At 36.2% G+C, this 12,491-nt stretch overlaps 1 protein-coding gene and 1 pseudogene across 1 annotated transcript; one reads left to right on the forward strand and one right to left on the reverse strand.

Annotated features, from left to right (window-relative positions):
• LOC104737325 lies at positions 1,925-2,525 on the reverse strand. Its single transcript, XM_010457473.1, has one exon. The coding sequence runs from the start codon at positions 2,484-2,486 to the stop codon at positions 2,034-2,036; it is 453 nt and encodes a 150-aa protein (XP_010455775.1). The 5' UTR covers positions 2,487-2,525; the 3' UTR covers positions 1,925-2,033.
• Positions 5,754-12,491, forward strand: part of LOC104737326 — a 12,882-nt pseudogene continuing 6,144 nt past the window's right edge.

Below are 12,491 nucleotides of genomic sequence, written 5' to 3' on the forward strand. Positions count from 1 at the left end.
TTAAGTTTGTTCATTGCTCGGAGTTGCTTCATACGGGATAACACATCGTCATCAATAATATGCTTGTCCGGTGCTTCTCCCCCTTTGATCCAAGGATGTTCTATAACCAAAAGGGATTCCAATAATTTCTTTTGGTATTTGTTTGACTGTTTCCCTTCTAAAGTGGGTATCAATTAACTTTAATAAGTAAACTGACATATATGAATATGAAAAATGATTTAACAGAAATATTCACACAGCCCCAAGGATATATGAAAATGATTAAAACCTTTCAAAAATATAAAGTTTAATGTCTTTTTTCAATTTTGCTGAAAAATATAAAGTAAAATATAATTAAATTTGACCTTTAAAAATTTCAAAGGAATTAATGGTAAAAGTTTTGAATTCTATTTTGTTTTAGAAAAGAAAACTTCCATTTCTTTTTGGTGAATATTCCACTTCATAATTACTTTGATGGTTTTTCATATATGTGAAAATCTTTCAAAATTATTTAAAAAGCTACCGAATTACACTTTGAAAGTTAATTAAAATGTTTTTTCTTATATATATATAATACTATTCATTTTTATCAACTTGATAATAATCTACGACATGATACATATTGATAAAAGGAACTAGGTCAACGTTCTACCCAAATAAAACCGTAAAGTCAACAGAAAAGAGCTAATGGCTTTGAAAGTTTGATCAAAAGAAGTAAAAGAACCGACAAGATCGTGATGGATGAATGAGTTATGTGGCCATGTTCGGTCTTACAGCTTTTTCCAGTTTCTCTCGCACACAACCATTTTCCCATTTATTCCTTCAAAATGTATAGTTTTAAATTGAGTTAAAGTATATCATATTTTCCAAAAGATTAATAAAAGTCGTAACGCATTACAATTATTTTCCCCTCGTCGTTCTTATGTGGTTGAGAATATTATGAGATTTTGCTTTGGACGAAAACAAAATTTAGGTAAAACATAGTTGTCTTAATTTCTTCGGCCATTAGGTACGTAAGTGTGGCCCTGCGTATATGGCAAGCTAGAACTTCCAAAATATATGTAGTTTTTTTCAAATAGACTGCGACATCCATCTGCTATACTTAGACGATGTCATGTATTGATGTATACAACAGAATATGCTCAGCATCGTTATTCTCGGTTATGAGTGGTGATATCTCAGTTAAAACCACTTTGATTCACGATACATAAATGTATAATGTCGTCATAGAGTCATAGTGCACTGCATATAGAAATATGTTTCCTTTGCAAATAGGTGCAACAAATATAATATACTGGTCTCTTTCGTACTCACTTTCGTCGTCTTTCAACTTGTGAGTAAGAGTAAGGGCCGATATGTTTGACAAAATTTGCTTTAATTTAGATAATGTATATATTTTGGGTTTGGTATATCTATATATATATATATATTTTTTAAATCTCAGTACTGAAATGATGACAGTTTTTATGTTTGGTTGGCTTTCCATAACTAGAATTGATATCTCGTCAAATTTCTTACTTTATAATATAAAACGTTTGGCATGATTAAATTAAAATGTCATCTCTCTAATTCTACTTTTTCGTTCTCTTTTTTTTTTTTTTTCTAAACCAAACATTACTTAGAAATTGATTCATTGATTGGTCGTTCAATCTAGACGAAAATAATGAAATATCATATATATAGTCTCACTTTTCATATAACTTATTTGATAAAATTTATTTTCCTAAGTCCTAACTTTCTCATCGGCCCGCTTGAACCTACTTCCAGTCTAACAAGTCATATGCATGCGAGAGACCTTTTCACTAAATCAATTATTCCTCAATATACATCTAAAACATGAGCTCTAAAAAAAATGAAGTGTCTAACATTTGAAATGTTTAGTGATCTTCAAAGGTTAATCAAATGAGTCGTATGGTATTTCAACCATAATGTTTTAACAATCAAAGATCTCAAAACCAGATTTTAGCTCGATATCATATATAATTATATATTTTTTACAATAGGAAGCATATATTATCATAACATATAATATTAAAACAAAAAGATCAAGATCATCAAACTTGTATAGAGAAGAGAGGAGGAAGATCAGAGATAGTTCGAGAAGAAGAAGATGAAGAAGAAGAAGAACACAAGAAACGTTTAAAAGATTTGAGGAAACGAGAGATGAGATTATTGCAGACACAACTGTTGTTCTTCCTCAGCTTCCTTAGCTTCTTACCAATTCTCATTCGTATCCCAACCACTCGGATCATAATCAACGGTCCAGATGATCTCCTTCTCTGTTGCTGCTGTCTGGTCTTGTTGTCGGCTCGTTCTAAGACCTTCTGGATTAGGAACTGAGCTCTTCTGTGAATTAGCTCCTGTGGGTCTTCATTCTCCATCTTTGTGTACTCGTACGGACGATTCTTCACCATTAATGCCATTGATTGATCTTTTTTGAGTTCTTGTTCTGTTGAAGTATTAAGAAAGATTGAGTAGGCTATAATAACACGAAAGTACATAAACATTTATAGTATGAGAGGGAGGGAGAGAGAGGGAGAGACCATGTGAGGATTATTAATTAGTATATGACTATACGAGTTATATTCATGTGCACATACATGTGTATTAAATTATATATTGTTTTCTAAGTTTGCTGCCAATACTATTCACTCACACACGCATATATAAAACACAGCGTAATTATTTCTCTGATTAATAATCCTTTCATTCATTAAAAATTTTGAACATATTAATGTCATTCCACGATGAACCATTAAACCTGCAGGGAAAGTTATAAATTATAAAAAGGCTTTTTTTTCTTGGATTATAAATGTAAAAAACTCGAGTCATAGAAAATTATCTCCTAAAAAATATAAGATTGACTACCTGCAATAATTCGCATATTATACAAGACCTCAGATTTTAAGAAAGCCATTTTATCTATAAAATATACCATCTATATTATAGAAAACAAAAAAAAAAGAGTTGATGTCAAAGAAAAAGAAAAAAGAGAATTATTTTCTATCTTATCATGCTCATTTTCACAAACAAAAAAAAAGAGGTGAAATGATGTAAACCAGTTAATATCATGCATGTATAAACTTGTTAGTCTCGGTTAATTAGTTTGATGATATGGTTTATCAAGATTAAAACAACGTTATTGGCGGCCGTGTCCTGTCCTGCTGTCCATAACATTGATAAATTTAGCAAGCTTTGACCTCCTCATATGATTATAAAATAATCATTATTGACCTTTGGTATTTGTTAATTACTGTATATGTTAAGTTTGCTTTGTTTTTTTTTTTGCCTTTTGGTGGCATTTAGATGGCACGACTTGCATGCATGTAACTCTCCTTTTTTCTAAGGTATCCGATGATGGAAGCAACATGATAAGGAATCTCCCATTAATAATACATTACATTAAATGATGTATTACTCGATGAGTATCCAACGACGAGGTAAAACGAATGAACAGCTACCATGAGTAATTAATATTCTAGTTTCTTTATCAAAAGTATTTAGAAAATGGTGAAACGTAGATAACAAATACAATTCGCTATAGCATTTAATTTGGTTGTTCTAATTTCTAAGCAATATTTGATATAAAATAATTTCAAAGAAAAACTCAAATTTATATATAAATTTCAGCATTTGAATTGAAGAAATCGAACGTTCATACTATTTTGATAAAATTTAAATATTATATATAGTGCATTACTAGTTGTTTGGAAGTTGGAAGTTTGTTTTCGCTTTTTCGGTCGTATATGAAATAGGAAAAGAATTTTTTTTTTTTTTTACATATGCTATATATAAGCTGTGAAGAGTGACGAGTTCGAAAGAATTACATTTGTAAAGGATTAGATCTGGATACAATCAAACACAACTTTTTTCACCACTAATCATCAATTCGTCAGACGCAATTATGTGAAACTAAAAATAATTGGAAAAAATACATAATCCAATATCGTAGCTGACGCATTTATTTCATACAGCATGCCGGCAAAAACGTCAACATAAATTAAATAAAAATGAAAAGACAAAAATTTCCACGGGCATTTAGCTTTGAAAATTATGTTTCTGTCATCTCATATAGTCATATTCTAGTCCTACTAATAATAAATTATTATTTCCTCCATTTATTTTTACTGGTCATTTTAGAGATAATTTTTTATTTTTTTATTACTTGTCGTTTTGTATTTACGATGCAATTTTATGTATTAAATTTTTAATTTTACTCTTAATTTTTAAATTATTAATTATTTATATTAAATGAAATAGTGTATTAAGGAGGGGTAAAATAGAAAATTTAATTGTTTTTTAGTGAGTATAAAACGGAGTTGGTAATAATAAAGATAAAATAATGATGATGATAATGAAAAACAAAACAAACGGTGTCATGAATAATGATGGGGACAACTGACAAGGTGAGTTCAGATCTGTGTGAGTGATTACTTGGAAAGTCAACTCACCGGCTAAGGAACTCGGCTTTTGCCAGCTCTATCTCTCTCTAACGCTTCTTTAGCTCAATCATATGAACCAATCCTCTTGTATAGTTGGAATAAGCTACAATTTTTGAATGCATTTTTGTATTAGAAACTAATGCAACTAATTGTTTAGAACAGCCATTTTTTTGGATTTGAATTTTGTAACAAGGGTTATTTTCTTAACATTCAACTTTTATTTAGGTTTTTTTATTTAAAAAAGTTCTCAATTTAAGTAGGGTGAAATGAAATAAGAGTAGAGTTATTTTTACATTATAGATCTCTTTAGATCTCTTTTATGTTGAAGAGGTCAAAGCTGAGTGGTGTTTCAGTGGTTTTGGATCATTGGATTGCTTGATTCCAATCAAGAGGAAAGTAAATCCTCATACCCATATTAGTGGCCGTAATTGGCATTGTATGATGGTTTCTTCTTAAGTTTGTGAATTGTGATGGGAGGAATCTTGTGGAGGGTGAAGAGCAGTTTAGGAGAGCAAAGTTTTGCGACTAATCTGACATCTAGCCATCTCACATTTTCCGGTGCTTCACAGATCTGAAGATTCATGACACTTTGTTTCTTAACACTTAGATGAAGATGCAGAAGGAAAGTGGTGATATTCGAGACAAAAATCTAAAGATCGATGGATCCTGATGGCAAAAAAGATGATTTTACAGCTCAAAAAGATTTGATCGGAGACTCAGCTCCGGTGGAAGGCGATGTGACTTGGTCGTTGTTCCACCCCAACTTCGTAATTAACACGTGTCCAATACGTGTCACTTTCTAAACCTAATAGTGTGTTGCTGTTTTTTGTTTTAGATTATTAGGTTTATAATCGGGCTTTACTTTGTTGGGCTCTATTTTCAATTATAACTCTTTGCCCATCTTGGACTTAATTTAATGAAAGTTTGCAAACCAAAAAAAAATATATTGAGCTATTTTAAAAAATTGTCCCATAAAAATAACTAAAACTTTTCTACTATGTTTACCCGAAATGATCATACCTTCTATTTTAATTTTAATCGCACCAAATTATATATATTTAAAAGAACGAAAAAGGAAAATAAGAATAAATTATAAACAATAATGAATTCATGTTTCTTTAAACGGGCCTGTGTAAGAAGGAACGCACATACGATTTTAATCTACGTGTAACCATTGGACAATTAAAAAGTTTATTCATTAGTCCACAAGCCCATAAATCATACGTTGAGGGTTAAATAGACTCAAGTTCCCAACAGACGGTGTGGATGCTCTGAGTCCGAGTCCGAAAGACGCAAAAGATTTGTGGGGATATGAGGTAGTTGATACGTGATTAAGTATAACCCTGCCGTGGAGCGTGGTTGTTGGCTATGCATTATTTTTTTGGTTTGATGTGCCCCACTCCCCACTTGGGACACACAACGTACATGATGTCGTTAATGAGCTCGAAGTTTTCTACAGAACACCACAAGAAATACATTATCACAATTTTTTTTTTTCCAAGATTTGATCTCTTCTTTCTTATAAGAAATTTTATGCTTTCTTGTGATTGTGTTACACTGTTGATTTTATAACCGCAGATTCTAAAAAAAAAAATGGCGGAAGAATCTTTATTACATTCTCATACAGAAGATTTATCAAATGCTTCTCCTACTAAATCTTCTTCACTTCTGTCTGATATATCAAATGCTTCCACGAGACCTTTCGTTCTTGCCTTCATTGCATGTTCTTCTGGTGCCTTCAGCTATGGTTGCATTGTGAGTTCAGTTTAAAAGAACAAAAAACAATTTAGATCGAAATCATAATTGGTGTTTTCAATTTTAATTTTTTACCAACCAAAACTTTTGTTTCTACAGGTTGGGTATACGGCTCCTACACAGGCCAGTATCATGAAAGACTTGAATCTATCCATAGCTGATGCAAGTGTTCAATTATTATTTTGCTTTTTGGTTTATTCCGGTTATCTGTTTCTGGTTTGATTGGATTTGGTTATGGCTCGGTTAATTTTCAATTATTTGTCTTTTTTTTGGTCGTTTTTATCAGTTTTCATTTTTTGGATCGATATTGACGGTAGGGGTAATCCTTGGAGCATTGGTTTGTGGGAAATTAACAGATTTGGTTGGTCGTTTCTATGTAAGTTTCCAATTCAAAAACAATGGTTTAGTTATCTCGGTTTACAAATTTTAATTATTCAGTTGGGTGTGTAAACCCATCCTTTTTCTTTTCTTGAACTAGACGATATGGATTACAAACACTCTCTTTTTACTCGGCTGGTTCGCTATAGCATGTGCCAAGGTTTTTGATTTACTGATTATTTTTTTAATTTAATTTTATGTTTTAATTATGAAATGCCGTTGTTAAATTAACTCGATAAGTGATTTTAATTCTCTTAAATATCTTTTTTTTTTAATCCTTTTTTGTTATGTTACAAAAGGATGCATGGCTGCTCGATGTTGGAAGGTTATTGCAAGGGATTTCGGGAGGAATTATCGCATATTTGGCATGAATAAATAATTAAAGAAACCCTAGCTAGAGGTGTCTAATCAAGAAAAAATACATTAAAAAAATACTCCAAACCAAGTCTAATTAGATTTAATCATTCCTCAATGGCTCAATCCAAGTTTTGTAGATTTGTTGGAAGTTTAAGGTCTCTCTGTTTGGCAATGTTGTGTAGTTTTTTAAAAATTAACCTTTCATCAAAAAACTTTGTTTGACTTTGGTTTACTATTCTTTGCTTGTAAATGTACGTGTTTAGTTTTAGATGTTGATTATATGGTAAATTCAAAATGTGTAACTTTGACATTTGGATTACTGAAAAACGAAATTTTCAAATAGGATTCTGGTAATTTCTTGGCATGGACTTTTGTAATAAAGCATATAATCTCTGATAATGATTTAATCACAGGGGCCTATTTACATCAGCGAGGTAGCACCAAAAAACTTACGAGGAACTGCTTCTTCCTTGGTGCAGGTAAGCTTAAGAGAACCAAAATCCTTAAAAGCTATTATAAAAAATGTAATTACCTTCCTACAATACAAGTTTTTGAATGTTCTACAGCTATTCATCGGTGTTGGTATATCGGTCTTTTATGTACTTGGAACACTCGTTGATTGGCGCAATTTAGCCATTTTGGGTATGTAAAGGAGACTGGTTCATATCAATACACAGCTCAAACATTCTTTGTTTGTTTCCTTCCAATTTGAAATAACATTGTACTAATGATTTTGTGTTTTGTCGTTGGACAGGATCTATACCTTCTCTAGTGGTTCTACCTCTTCTTTTTTTCGTCCCAGAATCTCCTAGATGGCTAGTAAGCACTTGTTTTTTTATTTGATAACTATGTGAATTTTCATTAACTTGAAGTTGCAGAAAGATTACAAAAGCCTTGATACATACCCCATCCCTTGCCCAAAAAAATAAAAACAAGAGAGGAAAAGCTGAAGAAATTGAGTAGGAATACCTAGTCAAACTTTAACCAGACGAAAAGTAGATCCTTAAATTTTTTTCTCCTCTTTTTTGCCAGAATGGCATCTCTGATTTGCCTGTCTAGACCTTTGAACAAGATCTGAGCCTCCGTTGCAGAGTTGTTGTGATATCGGTTGTTTCGTTCCCTCCATATAGCGTACAAAGTTGCTTGGGCCGCTAGACGACGCAAACATCGTGGTACAGTGCGATCGTTTATACCCAGCCAGGCGGTGAATGCTTCCCAGGTGTGAAAAGAAAACGGCCTATAACCAAGCCTCCTAGTCATTGCAGACCAAATTTCCTCACTGACTTCACACCGAAGGAACAGATGCTCTCTTGTTTCTCGGTACAACCCACATAAGCAGCAGTTAGGCTCGATTTGAAGTCCGCATCTAACCAATCTATCTCTATTTGGTAGCCCATCCTGGTGCGTTAGCCACATCATGAAAGCATGTCGAGGAATACCTCCTTTGAACCAAACCTGCTCAGTCCAATGAGGTGGATCCTGTCTTGGTCGCAAAATTTCCCATGACTTTTTGGTAGAGAAAACTGAGAGTTCCTCTGTGCCGCAGACCCAAAAGTACCCGTCTGGTTCATCAGTGTCAGGTGGAACATTTATTGTTGTAAGAAAAATATGTAGTTCTTCAGCCCTTGGTGATCTTGCTGGTCTGAGATTCCATCCCATCAGAGACCAAGCCTGCGCAACTTTTGCATGGATTGGAATTCCTGTTTGTGCAGGACCCGTGGGACCTAGATAATCAATTAGCGAGCCATATGGTGTCCAAGAGTCGTACCAGAAGCTAAGTGTCGAGCCATTACCCAGTCTCGCCTTTAAGAACTTTCCTGCAATGTGCCTGAGATTCAAGAGGGTCTTCCACGTCCAGGATGTAGTCTTTCTTGCATCGATGGACCAGAAACTGACATCTTTTATTTTTGTGTTTCTCATCCAGATAGCCCACAAAGAGTCTGTTGCTGTAAAAAGTCTCCAGATCAATTTTAGACACAGAGTCTTATTCCACTGGGATAAGCTTCGAAGCCCTAGACCACCTTCTTGCTTAGGAAGAGTAAGTTTGCACCAAGCGACTCTTGCTGTACCTTTTTTAGTTGCGTCCCCACCCCACAGGAAATTTATACAAAGACTTTCTATCTTCTTTATACAACCCTTGGGTAAGATGAATGCAGACATCCAGAAGTTTAGGGTTCCATATATCACTGAAGAGAGGAGTTGGAGTCTACCCGCATAAGACAGAGCTCTGGCAGACCAGGAGGTGATGCGTTGCGTGATCTTCTCAATCAGTGGTCTATATTCCGCAATTTTGAGCCTTCTGTGCATAAGTGGAAGCCCGAGATACCTGATAGGGAGTGAGCCAATGTTGAAACCAAGAGAACTCATCTGAGTGGTTTCAGCGTAGCTCACACCCGCTAAGTAGAGGTCAGTCTTGGACTTGTTCATTGTTAAACCTGAGGCGTCTGAGAACTTCTGCAAGACTGAAGCAATGTTTTCAAGCGAGGCTGTCTTACCATCGAAAAACACCATGATGTCATCCGCAAATACAAGGTGAGAGATCCGCGGTTCTAAGGCATTAGGGTGAGCTCCAATCTGATTATTGATGTAGTCTTGCGATAANACACAGCTCAAACATTCTTTGTTTGTTTCCTTCCAATTTGAAATAACATTGTACTAATGATTTTGTGTTTTGTCGTTGGACAGGATCTATACCTTCTCTAGTGGTTCTACCTCTTCTTTTTTTCGTCCCAGAATCTCCTAGATGGCTAGTAAGCACTTGTTTTTTTATTTGATAACTATGTGAATTTTCATTAACTTGAAGTTGCAGAAAGATTACAAAAGCCTTGATACATACCCCATCCCTTGCCCAAAAAAATAAAAACAAGAGAGGAAAAGCTGAAGAAATTGAGTAGGAATACCTAGTCAAACTTTAACCAGACGAAAAGTAGATCCTTAAATTTTTTTCTCCTCTTTTTTGCCAGAATGGCATCTCTGATTTGCCTGTCTAGACCTTTGAACAAGATCTGAGCCTCCGTTGCAGAGTTGTTGTGATATCGGTTGTTTCGTTCCCTCCATATAGCGTACAAAGTTGCTTGGGCCGCTAGACGACGCAAACATCGTGGTACAGTGCGATCGTTTATACCCAGCCAGGCGGTGAATGCTTCCCAGGTGTGAAAAGAAAACGGCCTATAACCAAGCCTCCTAGTCATTGCAGACCAAATTTCCTCACTGACTTCACACCGAAGGAACAGATGCTCTCTTGTTTCTCGGTACAACCCACATAAGCAGCAGTTAGGCTCGATTTGAAGTCCGCATCTAACCAATCTATCTCTATTTGGTAGCCCATCCTGGTGCGTTAGCCACATCATGAAAGCATGTCGAGGAATACCTCCTTTGAACCAAACCTGCTCAGTCCAATGAGGTGGATCCTGTCTTGGTCGCAAAATTTCCCATGACTTTTTGGTAGAGAAAACTGAGAGTTCCTCTGTGCCGCAGACCCAAAAGTACCCGTCTGGTTCATCAGTGTCAGGTGGAACATTTATTGTTGTAAGAAAAATATGTAGTTCTTCAGCCCTTGGTGATCTTGCTGGTCTGAGATTCCATCCCATCAGAGACCAAGCCTGCGCAACTTTTGCATGGATTGGAATTCCTGTTTGTGCAGGACCCGTGGGACCTAGATAATCAATTAGCGAGCCATATGGTGTCCAAGAGTCGTACCAGAAGCTAAGTGTCGAGCCATTACCCAGTCTCGCCTTTAAGAACTTTCCTGCAATGTGCCTGAGATTCAAGAGGGTCTTCCACGTCCAGGATGTAGTCTTTCTTGCATCGATGGACCAGAAACTGACATCTTTTATTTTTGTGTTTCTCATCCAGATAGCCCACAAAGAGTCTGTTGCTGTAAAAAGTCTCCAGATCAATTTTAGACACAGAGTCTTATTCCACTGGGATAAGCTTCGAAGCCCTAGACCACCTTCTTGCTTAGGAAGAGTAAGTTTGCACCAAGCGACTCTTGCTGTACCTTTTTTAGTTGCGTCCCCACCCCACAGGAAATTTATACAAAGACTTTCTATCTTCTTTATACAACCCTTGGGTAAGATGAATGCAGACATCCAGAAGTTTAGGGTTCCATATATCACTGAAGAGAGGAGTTGGAGTCTACCCGCATAAGACAGAGCTCTGGCAGACCAGGAGGTGATGCGTTGCGTGATCTTCTCAATCAGTGGTCTATATTCCGCAATTTTGAGCCTTCTGTGCATAAGTGGAAGCCCGAGATACCTGATAGGGAGTGAGCCAATGTTGAAACCAAGAGAACTCATCTGAGTGGTTTCAGCGTGGCTCACACCCGCAAAGTAGAGGTCAGTCTTGGACTTGTTCATTGTTAAACCTGAGGCGTCTGAGAACTTCTGCAAGACTGAAGCAATGTTTTCAAGCGAGGCTGTCTTACCATCGAAAAACACCATGATGTCATCCACAAATGCAAGGTGAGAGATCAGCGGTTCTGAGGCATTAGGGTGAGCTCCAATCTGATTATTGATGTAGTCTTGCGATAACAACCGAGAAAACCCTTCCATGGTCAGTACAAAGAGGTACGGGGAGATAGAATCCCCTTGTCTCAGCCCCTTTTCCCCTCTAAAGCAGCCACATAATTCCCCATTGATGCATAAAGAGAAGCTTGTAGTGGATATGCACTGCTCAATCAAACCGATGAATTGAGCCGGAAACTCCATCGCTGTGAGAACATTTAGTAGATNCCCCATCCCTTGCCCAAAAAAATAAAAACAAGAGAGGAAAAGCTGAAGAAATTGAGTAGGAATACCTAGTCAAACTTTAACCAGACGAAAAGTAGATCCTTAAATTTTTTTCTCCTCTTTTTTGCCAGAATGGCATCTCTGATTTGCCTGTCTAGANTATTTTCCACATGAAGTCTTCCTTGAATGAACGCAGACTAATTATTTGATATTAGCTCAGGGATCACCTTTTTAAGCTTGTTAGCTAAAATCTTGGAGACAATCTTATACAGGGTGTTGCAGCAAGCTATNAAGTTGCTTGGGCCGCTAGACGACGCAAACATCGTGGTACAGTGCGATCGTTTATACCCAGCCAGGCGGTGAATGCTTCCCAGGTGTGAAAAGAAAACGGCCTATAACCAAGCCTCCTAGTCATTGCAGACCAAATTTCCTCACTGACTTCACACCGAAGGAACAGATGCTCTCTTGTTTCTCGGTACAACCCACATAAGCAGCAGTTAGGCTCGATTTGAAGTCCGCATCTAACCAATCTATCTCTATTTGGTAGCCCATCCTGGTGCGTTAGCCACATCATGAAAGCATGTCGAGGAATACCTCCTTTGAACCAAACCTGCTCAGTCCAATGAGGTGGATCCTGTCTTGGTCGCAAAATTTCCCATGACTTTTTGGTAGAGAAAACTGAGAGTTCCTCTGTGCCGCAGACCCAAAAGTACCCGTCTGGTTCATCAGTGTCAGGTGGAACATTTATTGTTGTAAGAAAAATATGTAGTTCTTCAGCCCTTGGTGATCTTGCTGGTCTGAGATTCCATCCCATCAGAGACCAAGCCTGCGCAACTTTTGCATGGATTGG

This window comes from Camelina sativa, chromosome 13 (genome assembly GCF_000633955.1).
Source record: "Camelina sativa cultivar DH55 chromosome 13, Cs, whole genome shotgun sequence".
NCBI lineage: Eukaryota > Viridiplantae > Streptophyta > Magnoliopsida > Brassicales > Brassicaceae > Camelina > Camelina sativa.

What these genes read in the sequence shown, in the direction of transcription:
- LOC104737325 (XM_010457473.1), bottom strand. Translation starts at nt 2,486, where the DNA reads ATGTTTATGTACTTTCGTGTTATTATAGCCTACTCAATCTTTCTTAAT.